This window comes from Corapipo altera, unplaced genomic scaffold (assembly GCF_003945725.1).
Source record: "Corapipo altera isolate COAL_440 unplaced genomic scaffold, ASM394572v1 132622, whole genome shotgun sequence".
Classification (NCBI taxonomy): domain Eukaryota; kingdom Metazoa; phylum Chordata; class Aves; order Passeriformes; family Pipridae; genus Corapipo; species Corapipo altera.
In genome coordinates, this window is record NW_020885508.1 from 1 (window position 1) to 12,660 (window position 12,660).

The 12,660-nt window shown below is 58.8% G+C and overlaps 1 protein-coding gene across 1 annotated transcript; it reads left to right on the forward strand.

Annotated features, from left to right (window-relative positions):
• Positions 1-560: 560 nt before the first annotated feature.
• Positions 561-12,431, forward strand: LOC113940567 (neuropathy target esterase-like; the record flags this gene model as incomplete). Its single annotated transcript, XM_027631724.1, has 17 exons — positions 561-648; positions 734-816; positions 912-1,009; positions 1,111-1,251; positions 2,288-2,447; positions 3,340-3,420; positions 4,180-4,308; positions 4,388-4,468; positions 5,059-5,167; positions 5,264-5,353; positions 5,977-6,083; positions 6,531-6,722; positions 7,673-7,750; positions 8,489-8,694; positions 9,442-9,573; positions 10,168-10,291; positions 12,300-12,431. Coding segments are annotated over 17 exons (2,031 nt in total), but the record flags the coding sequence as incomplete, so codon positions are not given.
• Between the last annotated feature and the right edge of the window lie 229 nt (positions 12,432-12,660).

The following is a 12,660-nucleotide window of genomic DNA, read 5'->3' on the forward strand; positions in this document are numbered from 1 at the left end:
GTGCTGCTCAACACCCCTGGGGTGACACAGAAATGTCCCCATGTCCTCGGGGACAATGTCCTCATGTCCCCAGTGCTGCTCAGCACCCCTGAGGTGACACAAAGGTGTCCCCATGTCCTTGGGGACAATGTCCTCATGTCCCCAGTGCTGCTCAGCACCCCTGAGGTGACACAAAGGTGTCCCCATGTCCTTGGGGACAATGTTCTCATGTCCCCAGTGCTGCTCAGCACCCCTGAGGTGACACGAAAGTGTCCCTGTGTCCTCGGGGACAATGTCTCTGTGTCCCCAGTGCTGCTCAGCACCCCTGAGGTGACACAAAGGTGTCTCCATGTCCTTGGGGACAATGTCCTCGTGTCCCCAGTGCTGCTCAGCACCCCTGAGGTGACACACTCTTGTCCCCTGGGGACGTGTCCTGGTCCCTGATCCCACCCAGCCCCTCCCCTCCCTCCACGTCCCCACGGTGGCCCTGCCATCAGTCACCCCCTGCACTTGTCCCCATCCCCCAGGGACCCCGTGGGGACCTCAGGGACCACGTGGGGACCCCCCCTGTCCCTCCCCAGGTGCTGGGGGCCATCCTGGGCCTCGGCCTCACTGTCGTCGTCGTCGTCACGGCCGTCGTGGCTCTGCTGCACCGACTGCGCCTTAAGGGTGAGTGACACGGCCCCGGTGGCCTCGGGGACAGCGGGGTGACAGTGCCACACCCCCTCAGCCCGTGTCCCCCGTGTGTCCCCAGAGGTGCCCGCCCAGGAGACCCCCCGGTACCGCTTCCGCAAGAGGGACAAGATGCTCTTCTACGGCCGCAAGATCATGCGCAAGGTGACACTCTGGGGGGGGGTTGGTGGCACCCGGGGGTGGCATCACGAGGCCACCGGTGGGTGACACCTCGGGGTGTTGTCCCCACCCCCCCCCAGGTGTCCCAGTCCACGTCGTCCCTGGTGGACACCACCATCTCCAGCACCTCCCGGCCCCGCATGAAGAAGAAGCTGAAGATGCTCAACATCGCCAAAAAGTGAGGAGGGGGCACCGTCGGTTTGGGGGGGAGGGGGGGAAGTGGCACCGTCCCGGTGCCACCTGGGTGTCCCGACACGGTGTCCCCCGGGTGTCCCCAAGGCTGCTGCGCATCCGGAAGGAGCAGCCGACGCTGCAGCTGAAGGAGCCGCCGCCGGCGGTGCTGGAGGCCGACCTGACCGAGTTCGACGTGGCCAATTCCCACCTGCCCTCTGAGGTCCTCTACATGCTCAAGAACGTCCGGTGAGCAGTGGGGATGGCCCTGGCAGTGGGATCTGGCCCTGGGATGGGAATCCAGCCCTGGCAGTGGGATCTGGCCCTGGGATGGGAATCCAGCCCTGGCAGTGGGATCCGGCCCTGGGATTGGGGTCTGGCCCTGGGATCAGAATCTGGCCCTGGGATCAGGGTCTGGCCCTGGGATCGGGGTCTGACCCTGGGATCGGGGTCTGTCACTGGCATTGGGATCCAACCCTGGCATTGGGATCCAGCCCTGGCATTGGGATCCAACCCTGGTATCGGGTCCAGCCCTGGGATCGGGGTGTGTCCCTGGGATCAGCGTCCGTCATGGGGGAGTTTGGGATCAGGGGCCTGGGGATCAGGCTCAGGCTCAGTGGGGTCAGGATCCGTCTTTGGGGCTCAGGATCCATCCCTGGGGCTCAGGATCCATCCGAGGGACCAGAGTTTCCCCTGAGGGATCAGGATCCATCCCTGGAGGTCAGGATCTCTCTTGGGGGGCTCAGGATCCATCCCTGGGGCTCAGGATCCATCTGAGGGACCAGAGTTCCACCCGAGGGATCAGGATTTCCCCTGGAGATCAGGATCTATCCTGGGGGGGTCAAATCCATCCCTGGGGCTCAGGATCCATCTGAGGGACCAGAATTCCACCCGAGGGATCAGGATCCATCCCTGGAGGTCAGGATCTATCCTGGGGGGGTCAAATCCATCCCTGGGGCTGAGGATCCATCTGAGGGACCAGAATTCCCCCCGAGGGATCAGGATCCATCCCTGGGGCTCAGGATCCATCCGAGGAATCAGGATCCCTCCCTGGAGGTCAGGATCTATCCTGGGGGGCTCAGGCTCCATCCCTGGGGCTCAGGCTCCATCCGAGGGACCAGAATTCCCCCTGAGGGACCAGCATCCCCCCTGGACACCATTTCCCAGCGGAGTCTGGACCCCGGCGCCACCGACCCCTCTTCTCCTGCATCCCCATCTCCATGGCAACCAGGAGAGGTGGCAGCGGGCTCGGGTGTCACCCGCTGTCCCCCGGCTGTGCCCGCAGGGTGCTGGGGCACTTTGAGAAGCCGCTGTTCCTGGAGCTGTGCAAGCACATGGTGTTCCAGCAGTGCCAGCAGGGCGAGTACGTGTTCCGGCCCGGCCAGCCCGACACCAGCATCTACGTCCTGCAGGACGGCAAACTGGAGCTGCTGCTCACCGAGCCGGTGAGGGCACCTGGGGACACCTGGGGACAGCCAAGGGGACACCTGGGGACAGCCAGGGGATAACCAGGGGGCACCTGGGGATGGCTGGGGACAACCAGGGACAACCAAGGGACACCTGGGGACACCTGGAGACAACCAGGGTATAGCCAGGGGGCACCTGGGGATGGCTGGGGACAGCCAGGAGACAACCAGGGCACAGGCAGGGGACACCTGAGGATGGCTGGAGACACCCAGGAGACAACCAGGGGACAGCTGGGGACAGCCGGGAACAGCCAAGGGGCACCTGGAGATGGCTGGAGACAGCCAGGGGACACCTGGGGACAACCAGGGGACACCTGGGGACAGCCAGGGACAGCCAGGGGACAACCAGGGCACAGGCAGGGGACACCTGGGGACAACCAGGGGAGCCCTGGGGATGGCTGGAGACACCCAGGGGACACCTGGGAACAACCAGGGGACAGCCAGGAACAGCCAGGGGACAACCAGGAACATCCAGGGGACAACCAGGGACAGCCAAGGGGCACCTGGGGATGGCTGGAGACACCCAGGGGACACCTGGGAACAACCAGGGGACAGCCAGGAACATCCAGGGGACAGCCAGGAACAGCCAAGGGGGCACCTGGGGATGGCTGGAGACAGCCAGGGGACACCTGGGGACAACTGAGGACAGCCAGGGGACAGCCAAGAGACACCTGAACACACTTGGGAATATCCAGGGACACCCAGAGGACACCCAGGGACACCCAGGGGACATCTGGGGACACACATGGACACCCAGGGGATACCTGGGCACATCCAGTGACACTCGGAGGACACCCAGGGGACACTCTGGGGACAGGGATGGGACAGGGGCAGCAGGGATGGAAGGAATGAAGGGCTCTGTGCTCGGCAGGACGGGAAGGAGACGGTGATGAAGGAGGTGTTCCCTGGGGACAGTGTCCACAGCCTGCTCAGCATCCTTGATGTCATCACGGTACCGGCACTGTCCCCAAACCCCCCCCATCCAACCGTGACCATCTCCAAACCCAACCATGACTGTCCCCAAACCCAACCATGGCCATCCCCAAACCCAACCATGGCCATCCCCAAACTCAACTGTGTCGGTCCCCAACCCCAACCAACCCAACCTCCACCAAGGTGCCACCCTTGGATGTCACCACCTCCCAACTCCCCACAAACCCCACCCACAGCCATCCCCAAACCCAACCATGACCACCCCCAAACCAACCATGGCCATCCCCAAACTCCTCCAGTCCAACCTTGACCATCCCCAAACCCAACTTTGACCATCCCCAAACTCCTCCAGTCCAACCTTGACCATCCCAAACGCCTCCAGTCCAACCATGACCATCCCCAAACTCATTTGTGGCCATCTCCAACCCCAACCATGACCATCCCCAAACTCCTCCAGTCCAACCATGACCATCCCCAAACTCAACCATGGCCATCCCCAAACCCAACCATGGCCATCCCCAAACTCCTCCAGTCCAACCATGGCCATCCCCAAACTCAACCATGGCCATCCCCAAACTCAACCATGGCCATCCCCAAACCCAACCTTGACCATCCCCAAACTCCTCCAGTCCAACCATGGCCATCCCCAACCCCAACCGGCCCAACCCCCAGTGCCACCCTTGGACTTCCCCACCTCCCAGCTCCCCCAAAACCCCACCCAGGGCCGGGCTGGAGCTCCCAGTCCCGACCAGGCCCCCCCAGCAGCCGTGTCCCGCAGGGCCACCAGCGGCCGTACCGCACGGTGTGCGCCCGCGCCGCCGAGGACTCCACCATCTTGCGCCTGCCGGTCGAGGCCTTCTCCGCCATCTTCGAGAAGTACCCCGAGAGCTTGGTGCGGGTGGTGCAGGTGAGGTGGGCGCTGGGAGGCCCACAGAGGGTCCCTTGAGGTGGCAGGGGGTCACCGGTGGCCTCCTGTCCCCCTTCAGATCATCATGGTGCGACTGCAGCGCGTCACCTTCCTGGCCCTGCACAACTACCTGGGCTTGACCAACGAACTCTTCAGCCACGTGAGTCCTGCGGGGGGGAAGGGGGAGATCGGGGCAAAATTGATGGAAAAAGTCCAGAAAAGATTGTCCTGCTTCTTGAACTCCTCTCCAGGGTTTGACCATCCCCAAACCAACCGTGGCTATCCCCAAACCAAACCATGGCTATCCCCAAACTCAACCATGGCCATCTCCAAACCCAACCATGGTCATCCCAACCCAACCATGGTCATCCACAACCCAACTATGGCCATCTCCAAACCCAACCATGACCATCTCCAAACCCAACCATGACCATCCTGAAACCAGCCATGGTCATCCCAATCCAACCATGGTCATCCCCAACCCAACCATGGCCATCTCCAAACCCAACCTTGACCATCCCCAAACCAACCATGGCCATCCCCAAACCAACCGTGACCATCCCCATCGCTACCATTAAGTAGGGGACAAAACAGTTGGAGAAAAAAAGAAATAATTAATACGTAGGGGAAAAAATAGTTGGAGGAAAAAAATAATTATTAAGTTGGGAATAAAATAATTAAAGTAATTTAAAAAAGAGATAATTATTAGGTAGAGTTTAAGCATCATCCCTCTCCCCTCTCCAACTGCAGGACATGCAGCCCCTGAGGCTCTTCCCCCAGCCCGGCCACCCCGCCCGCACCAGCCCCGTCCGGCACAGCAAGAGGGGCCTGGGCAGCGCCGATGAGGGCCGGGAGCAGGGTAAGGCTGCCCAGGGGGTGCTGGGACCCTCCCCCTGCTTTTGGGGGGGCTCTGCTGCTCCCTCTGGGCTCACGGGGTGGGGGTCTGATCTTGCAGCCGAGCTGCTGAAAAGTGCGGGGTTGGAGACCCCGGTGCCGCCGCCGCCGCCCCTGAGCCGCTGCATCTCCATGCCCGTGGACATTTCTGGTGGGTTTGGGGGGGGGAATGGGGGGTCTTGGGGTGGGGAGCTCAGGGATAGCTGGGGACACTCAGGGGACACCCAAGGGACAGTCAGGGACACCCAGGGACACTCAGGGGATACCCAGTGGCAACCAGGGCAGCCGCCTCTGAGCCGCTGCATCTCCATGCCCATGGATATCTCTGGTGGACTTGGGGGTGGGAATAGGGGGTCTTGGGGTGGGGAGCTCAGGGGATAACTGGGGACACTCAGAGGACACCCAAGGACACTCAGGGGACACCCAAGGGACAGTCAGGGACACCCAGGGCAGCCGCCCCTGAGCTGCTGCATCTCCATGCCCGTGGATATCTCTGGTGGGTTTGGGGGTGGGAATGGGGGGTCTTGGGGTGGGGAGCTCAGGGATAGCTGGGGACACTCAGGGAACACCCAGGGGACAGTCAGGGACACCCAGGGACACTCAGGGGATACCCAGGGGCAACCAGGGCAGCCGCCCCTGAGCTGCTGCATCTCCATGCCCGTGGATATCTCTGGTGGGTTTGGGGGGAGGAATGGGGGATCTTGGGGACAACCGGGGGACACTGGGAAGTGTCTTGTCCCCGTGTTGGACACGGTGACCCTGTCACCCCTCCAGGCATCCAGAAGGGTCCCCGCTCCGACTTCGACATGGCCTACGAGCGGGGCCGCATCTCGGTGTCGCTGCAGGAGGACAGCACGGGGGCCATGGCTGGATTCACACGGGTACGGCGGCAGGAACCCTGAATCCCACCTGAATCCCACCCCAAATCCCACCTGAATCCCACCCAAATCCTACCCCAAACTCCCACTGAATCCCACCCCAAATCTCACCTGAATCCCACCCCAAATCCCACCTGAATCTCACCCCAATCCTACCCCAAACTCCCACTGAATCCCACCCCAAATCCCACCTGAATCCCACCCCAAATCCTATCTCAAACCACCTGGAATCCCACCCCAAAGCCCCACTGAATCCCATCCCGACTCCCACCTGAATCCCACCCCAAACCCCCTCAGAATCTCACCCCAAATCCCACCCCAAACCCCCTCAGAATCCCACCCCAAATCCCACTCAGTCCCTACCCCAAATCTCACCGAATCCCACCTGAGTCCCCCCCAAATCCCCCCAAATCCCCCCAAAACACTCCCTGACCCCGCCGTGTCCCGCAGTCGGTGTCCCACGAGCCCAAGGAGCGCAAGTCAGTGACGCTGGAGGAGCCCCCGCCGGGGTCCCACCAGTCCAACTCCAGCGAGGACGAGGCGGGGCCGGGGCCGTGTCCCTTCGGGCCCTTCCAGGGCCGCCAGACCAACCTCGTCTTTGAGGCCGCCAAGCAGGAGCTGGTCAAGCTCATGAAGGTGGAGGTGAGGCCTTGGGGGGCCCCCAAGGTTCCCGTCCCCTCGCGTGGGTCCCCCGAGGCGTCGCGGGGGTCACGTCATGTTGGGGCTTCCCGTCGCTTCACGCCGGCCCTCCGTGCGTTGGGGTGGTCCTCTTGTGTTGTGGTGGGTCTCTGTTGGCCTCGTGGTGGGTCCCCACTGCCTCGTGGTGGTCCCTGTCCCCGTCATGTTGGTCCCCTGTTGTTTTGGGGTGGGTCTCTGTTGGCCTCGTGGTGGGTCCCTGTCACCTCATGGTGGGTCGCCGTCTCTTTGTGGTGATCTCAGGGTGATCCCCCATCTCTTTGGGACGGTCCCCCATCTCCCTGTGGTGTTCCCCCATCTCCCTGTGGTGTTCCCCATCTCCCCATGGTGTTCCCCCATCTCCCTGTGGTGGTCCCCCATCTCCCTGTGGTGGTCTCCATGGCTTTGTGGTGGTCCCCATTGCCTTGGAGTGGTCCCCTTTCCCCTCGGGCTGGCCTGCCATGGCTTTGTGGTGGGTTCCTGTCTCCTCGTGGGGGTCTCTGTGGCCTCCAAGTGGTCCCTCATCTCTCTGGGATGGTCCCGCTTCACTTTGTGGTGGTCCCCGTTGCCTCAGAGTGGTCTCCAGTCTCCTTGGGGTGGTCCCTTATGACTTTGTAGTGGGTTCCTGTCTCGTCATGGTGGTCTCTGTGACCTCCTGGTCATCCTTGTTCTCCCATGGTGCTCTTGTGACCTCCTGGTCATCCTTGTCCCCTCACAGTGGTCCCCGTGACCTCCTGGTCATCCTTCTCCCCTCATGGTGGTCCCCATTGTTTGTGGTGGCCCCTGTGACCTCCTGGCCATCCTTCTCCCCTCATGGTGGTCCTTGTCACCTCCTGGTCATCCTTGTCCCCTCATGGTGGTCCCCATCCCCTCCTGATGGCCCCCAGCACCCCACACGACACCGTTCCTCCCTCCAGGACCCCTCTCTCCTCAACAACCGTGTCCTGCTCCACCACGCCAAAGCCGGGACCGTCATTGCCCGCCAAGGTGACCAGGTGGGTTTTGGGGGGGTTTCTGTGGCCCCTTGACTCCCCCTCCCCATATTTCCATGGGATGCCACTCCCCTACTCCTCCCCCGTGGCTGTTGGGGGGCGGGAACGACCCCAGAACCTCTGGAGAGTTCAAAACCCCCCGTGAGAAGAACCACAACCACCCACACGTGGGGCTGGGGGGACCCTTGTACCTGGGGGTCCCTGGGTGGTTCCCGGGGTCCCAGGTGGCTTCCAGGGTTTCCAGATGGCTCCGTGGGGTCCCGGGTGGCTCCCAGGGATCCCGGGTGGCTCCCGGGTGGCTCTGTGGGGTCCCAGGTGGCTCCCAGGGATCCCGGGTGACTCCCATGGTCCTGGATGGCTCCCAGGGATCCCGGGTGACTCTCAGTGATCCCAGGTGACTCCCAGGGGTTCCAAGTGACTCCCAGGGATCCCGGGTGACTCTCAGTGAACCCGTGTGAGTCCCAGTGATCCCGGGTGACTCCCAGTAATCCCAAGTGACTCCCAGTAATCCTGGGTGACTCTCAGTGATCCCAAGTGACTCCCAGGGGTTCCAAGTGACTCCCAGGGATCCCGGGTGACTCTCAGTGAACCCGTGTGAGTCCCAGTGATCCCGAGTGACTCCCAGTAATCCCAGGTGACTCCCGGGTGGCTCTGTGGGATCCCGGGTGACCCCCAGTGATCCTGGGTAGCCCCGACACACCCCGGCCGTGCTGCGGTGGTGACGGGGCATGCTCTGGGCAGGACGTGAGCCTGCACTTCGTGCTCTGGGGGTGCCTGCACGTGTACCAGCGCATGATCGACAAGGCAGAGGACGTGTGCCTGTTCCTGACGCAGCCCGGCGAGCTGGTGGGGCAGCTGGCCGTGCTCACCGGGGAGCCCCTCATCTTCACCATCAAGGCCAACCGCGACTGCACCTTCCTCAAGATCTCCAAGTCCGACTTCTACGAGTGAGAAAGGGACCATGGGCAAGGGGGACAATGCCCAAGGGGGACAGTGGGGGCCTGGGGGGTGGCACCGGTGGGGTGGTTGTCCGGCTCTGCCTGGTGTTGGTGTGGCCTTGCCTCAAGTGCTGGGGGTAGTTTGGGGGGTGACAACAAGGAGTGGAGGAGTCCCCGGAGCTCCAGGTGGCTCTGAGGGTCCTGGGTGGCTCCTGAGTGACCCTGAGGGGTCCCGGGTGGTTCCAAGGGTCCCAAGTGAATCCAAGGGGTCCCAGGTGGCTCCAAGTGGTCCTGGGTGGCTCTGAGAAGTCCTGGGTGGCTCCGAGGGGCTGCTGTGGTGGCACCTTCAGGGCCAGTGTGGTGGCACCTTCAGGGCTGCTGTGGTGGCACTTTGTCAGCTACTGTGGTGGCACCTTCAGGGCTACCGTGGTGGCACTTTGGGGGCCACTGTGGTGGCATCTTTGGGGTTACTGTGGTGGCACCTTCAGGGTTGCTGTGGTGGCACCTTCAGGGCTGCTGTGGTGGCACTTGGGGGCCACTGTGGTGGCATCTTTGGGGCCACTGTGGTGGCATATTCAGGGCTGCTGTGGTGGCATCTTTGGGGCCGCTGTGGTGGCACCTTCGGGACCACCTCAGCGTCATTTCTGAGGCCACCTCAGTGTCATTTCTGGGTCCACCTCAGTGGTGCCTTTGGGGCCACCTCAGTGTCATTTCCGGGGCCACCCCCCCTGTCCCCCCTTGCGCTGTCACCCCCAGGATCATGCGGGAGCAGCCCAGCGTGGTGCTGAGCGTGGCACACACCGTGGCCGCCCGCATGTCGCCCTTTGTGCGCCAGATGGACTTCGCCATCGACTGGATGGCCGTGGAGGCCGGGCGGGCGCTCTACAGGTGGGTTTTTGGTTGCACCATTTGTTGTTTATTCAGATTTCATTAATAAAAGGCTGTTTCTTTTCCACACTTCCACCTGAAGTCTCTTAATTTTTAAGTCGTGATCCTGTTAAACTCAGACGTTTAACTGGCGCCCAAATCGTTGGGGCTTGACTGGAGGAAAGATGGAAAAGGAATAAACCCTCTTGTTCAATCACCTGGATTGGTCAGGGGAGTCACATGTTGCTTTGAGGTGCATCTATAAAGTGTTGTCTTATTGGAATAAAGAGGATTTGGCTCTGAACCCCCAACCAACCAGCCGGGTCCGTATAATTTATTTACATATTAATACGCCGTAAATGGCGCCCAACATGAGGCACCATTTGTGGCTTATTAATATAATAAGTAAATAAATCATATGAACCCCCAAACTAGCTGGGTCTGTATGATTTATTTACTTATTAGATTAATAAGCCACATATACACATGGTTGCATTGCTACCACAACCCAGCTTCCTGTTTTTTTGGGAGGATTTTACTGATAACGGCACCTATTTTGGGGGAAAATAAAAAAAGAAAATTCCGACATTTTTCAAACTTCTCACACCCCCACAGGCAGGGGGACAAGTCCGACTGCACCTACATCGTCCTCAACGGGCGGCTGCGCTCCGTCATCCAGAAGGGCAGTGGCAAGAAGGAGCTGGTGGGGGAGTACGGCCGCGGGGACCTCGTGGGCGTGGTGAGCTCTGGGCTGGGGACACGACGTGGGGACAACCTCGGGCCTCCACTTGACACTTTGAGATTCAGAGCTGTGGTGGTTTGGAGCTGTGTGGTAGTTTTAGTCTAGGCCTTCCTCGGTGACCAGTTTGTAACCGAGGAAGTGGCCACGTTCCCGGTATTCCCTACGATTTTTACGTAAACCAGGGTATAAAGAAGAAGGGAGGAGAGGCCTTTGCTCTCCTCCCTTCCGGTGCTTCTGAAGGCGCAGGTTCCCTGTTGTCGGTTCTCATTGTGTGGGGGAGTGAGGCCTAGTGAGGCCTAGTGCGGCTAGTGAGGCCTAGTGCAGCCTAACGAGGCCTAGTGTGGCCTAGCGAGGCCTAGCGAGGCCTAACGCGGCCTAGTGAGGCCTAGTGTGGCCTAGCGAGGCCTAGCGAGGCCTAGCGCGGCCTAGTGCGGTCTAGTGAGGCCTAGTGCGGTCTAGTGAGGCCTAGTAAGGCCTTGTGAGGCCTTGTAGATCCTGGGAGGCGAAGGGTGCCAGCGGTCGTTCAGCACGATTTCTGCTGTCCCAAGGAGAGTAGTAAGATATTCTTTTGCTAATTCTTTATTTTGCTAGTTTCCGAGTTGTCCATTGTGCATATCTGTTTTGGGTTTTTGTCCCTTTTTGCCCCTTTTTCCCTTTTCCCTTCCCCCTTTCTGGGAGCTGTTTGGGGTTTCTGTGGTTATGTGTACATAGTGTTTTAATTGTATATATCCGTAATATATGTAATATATATGTACATATATTGATATAGCTTTTGCTATTCTGGCTTTTTTTTCCTTTGGAGGGTTTTCTCGCTGTGGTCTGTTGGGGTTTGGCTCCCTGCCAAGTGCCCAACACCACAACAAAAACTCCCTCCAAACCAAGGGGAAAGGAATTGAAAGGGAAAAGCTGCCAAAAACCAAAATGACACACCCAAACCAGTATATATATATATATATATATATATATATTTACATATATTTCATTTATATACAGTGACAATATAAAAGAGAATACAATATAAAAATACAATATAAAAATACAATATAAAATACAATCTAAAATGCAATATAAAAAGAGAACCCCAAATGCCCCCAAAAAGAAAAGAAAGAAAGAAAATAAAAAAAACCAAAACAGATATACACAGTCATTAAAGAACTAGCAAATGAAATCTCAATACTTTCCTTGAGGAAAGCAAAAAAAACCACCCAGCCCACGATCACTGCAGGTGATATAATAGAAATAACACTCGTAGCAGAAATAAATATAAATATTTATAAATGTAGATGGAAATAGAAATATTTTATATTTTAATAGGGTTTTAATGAGTATAAAGATTTAACAAGAATGGCTGGTTTGGATGGAATGTACCAAAAAAACCCCATAAAAGCAGATAAATATTTTAGTCAAAACTGTTCAGAAAACCCAGTTTATCAAGAGGTTCTGGTTTGTAGAGAATGTACCAGTTGGTGGCTCATTGGCCTTTCCTCATGGGTTTTGGGATTATTGTTTAATAGAAATGAAATAAATAGTAAATATAAATTACGTTCCTAACGTAAATAAATATAAATATTTATAGATGTAAATAGAAATAGAAGTGTTTTATGTTTTAATAGGATTTTAATGGGTATAAAGATTTAGTGAGAACATCTGATTTGGGTGGAATATACCAAAAAAACCCCATGAAAGCAGATAAATATTTTAATCAAAATGATTCAGAAAACCCAGAAACTTTGATTTACGAGGAACAAACACCCCTTCATCCCTGGCCTCCTCTTCCTCATCATCTCTGCCCTCCTTGGAAGGGCTTCAAGGCCCCAGGGGGTGTTTTTTCCACCTTGTTAAAAGGGGAATCCTCGGCGAGGAACGTTCGGGAATCTCGCGCTCGGTGAGCGGGAAGAGCTCCCCATGTTTTATGGACCGTTCGAGATGGGGTTTTCTCGGCTGTGGAGTCGGAGGGGTCATTCCTGGGGTCATTCTCCGGGGGGTTCCGTGTCTTCTCCTGCAGGTGGAGGCCCTGACCAGGCAGCCCCGGGCCACCACGGTGCACGCGGTGAGGGACACGGAGCTGGCCAAGCTCCCCGAGGGCACCCTGAACAACATCAAGCGCAGATACCCCCAGGTACCCCCCCCCCCCCCCCACCCCCCCCCAGAACGCCCCCCGGGCCCCCCGGTAACCCCCGGCTCCCCCCCCAGACCCCCCCGGGTCCCCCCCCAGACCCCCAGGTATCCCCGGGTACCCCCAAGACCCTTCAGGTACCCCCCAGACCCCCCAGGTACCCCAGGTACACTCCTGACCTCCCAGGTACCCCCAGGTACCCCCAGGTACCCCCCTAGACCCCCCAGATACCCCCAGGTACCCCCCAGAC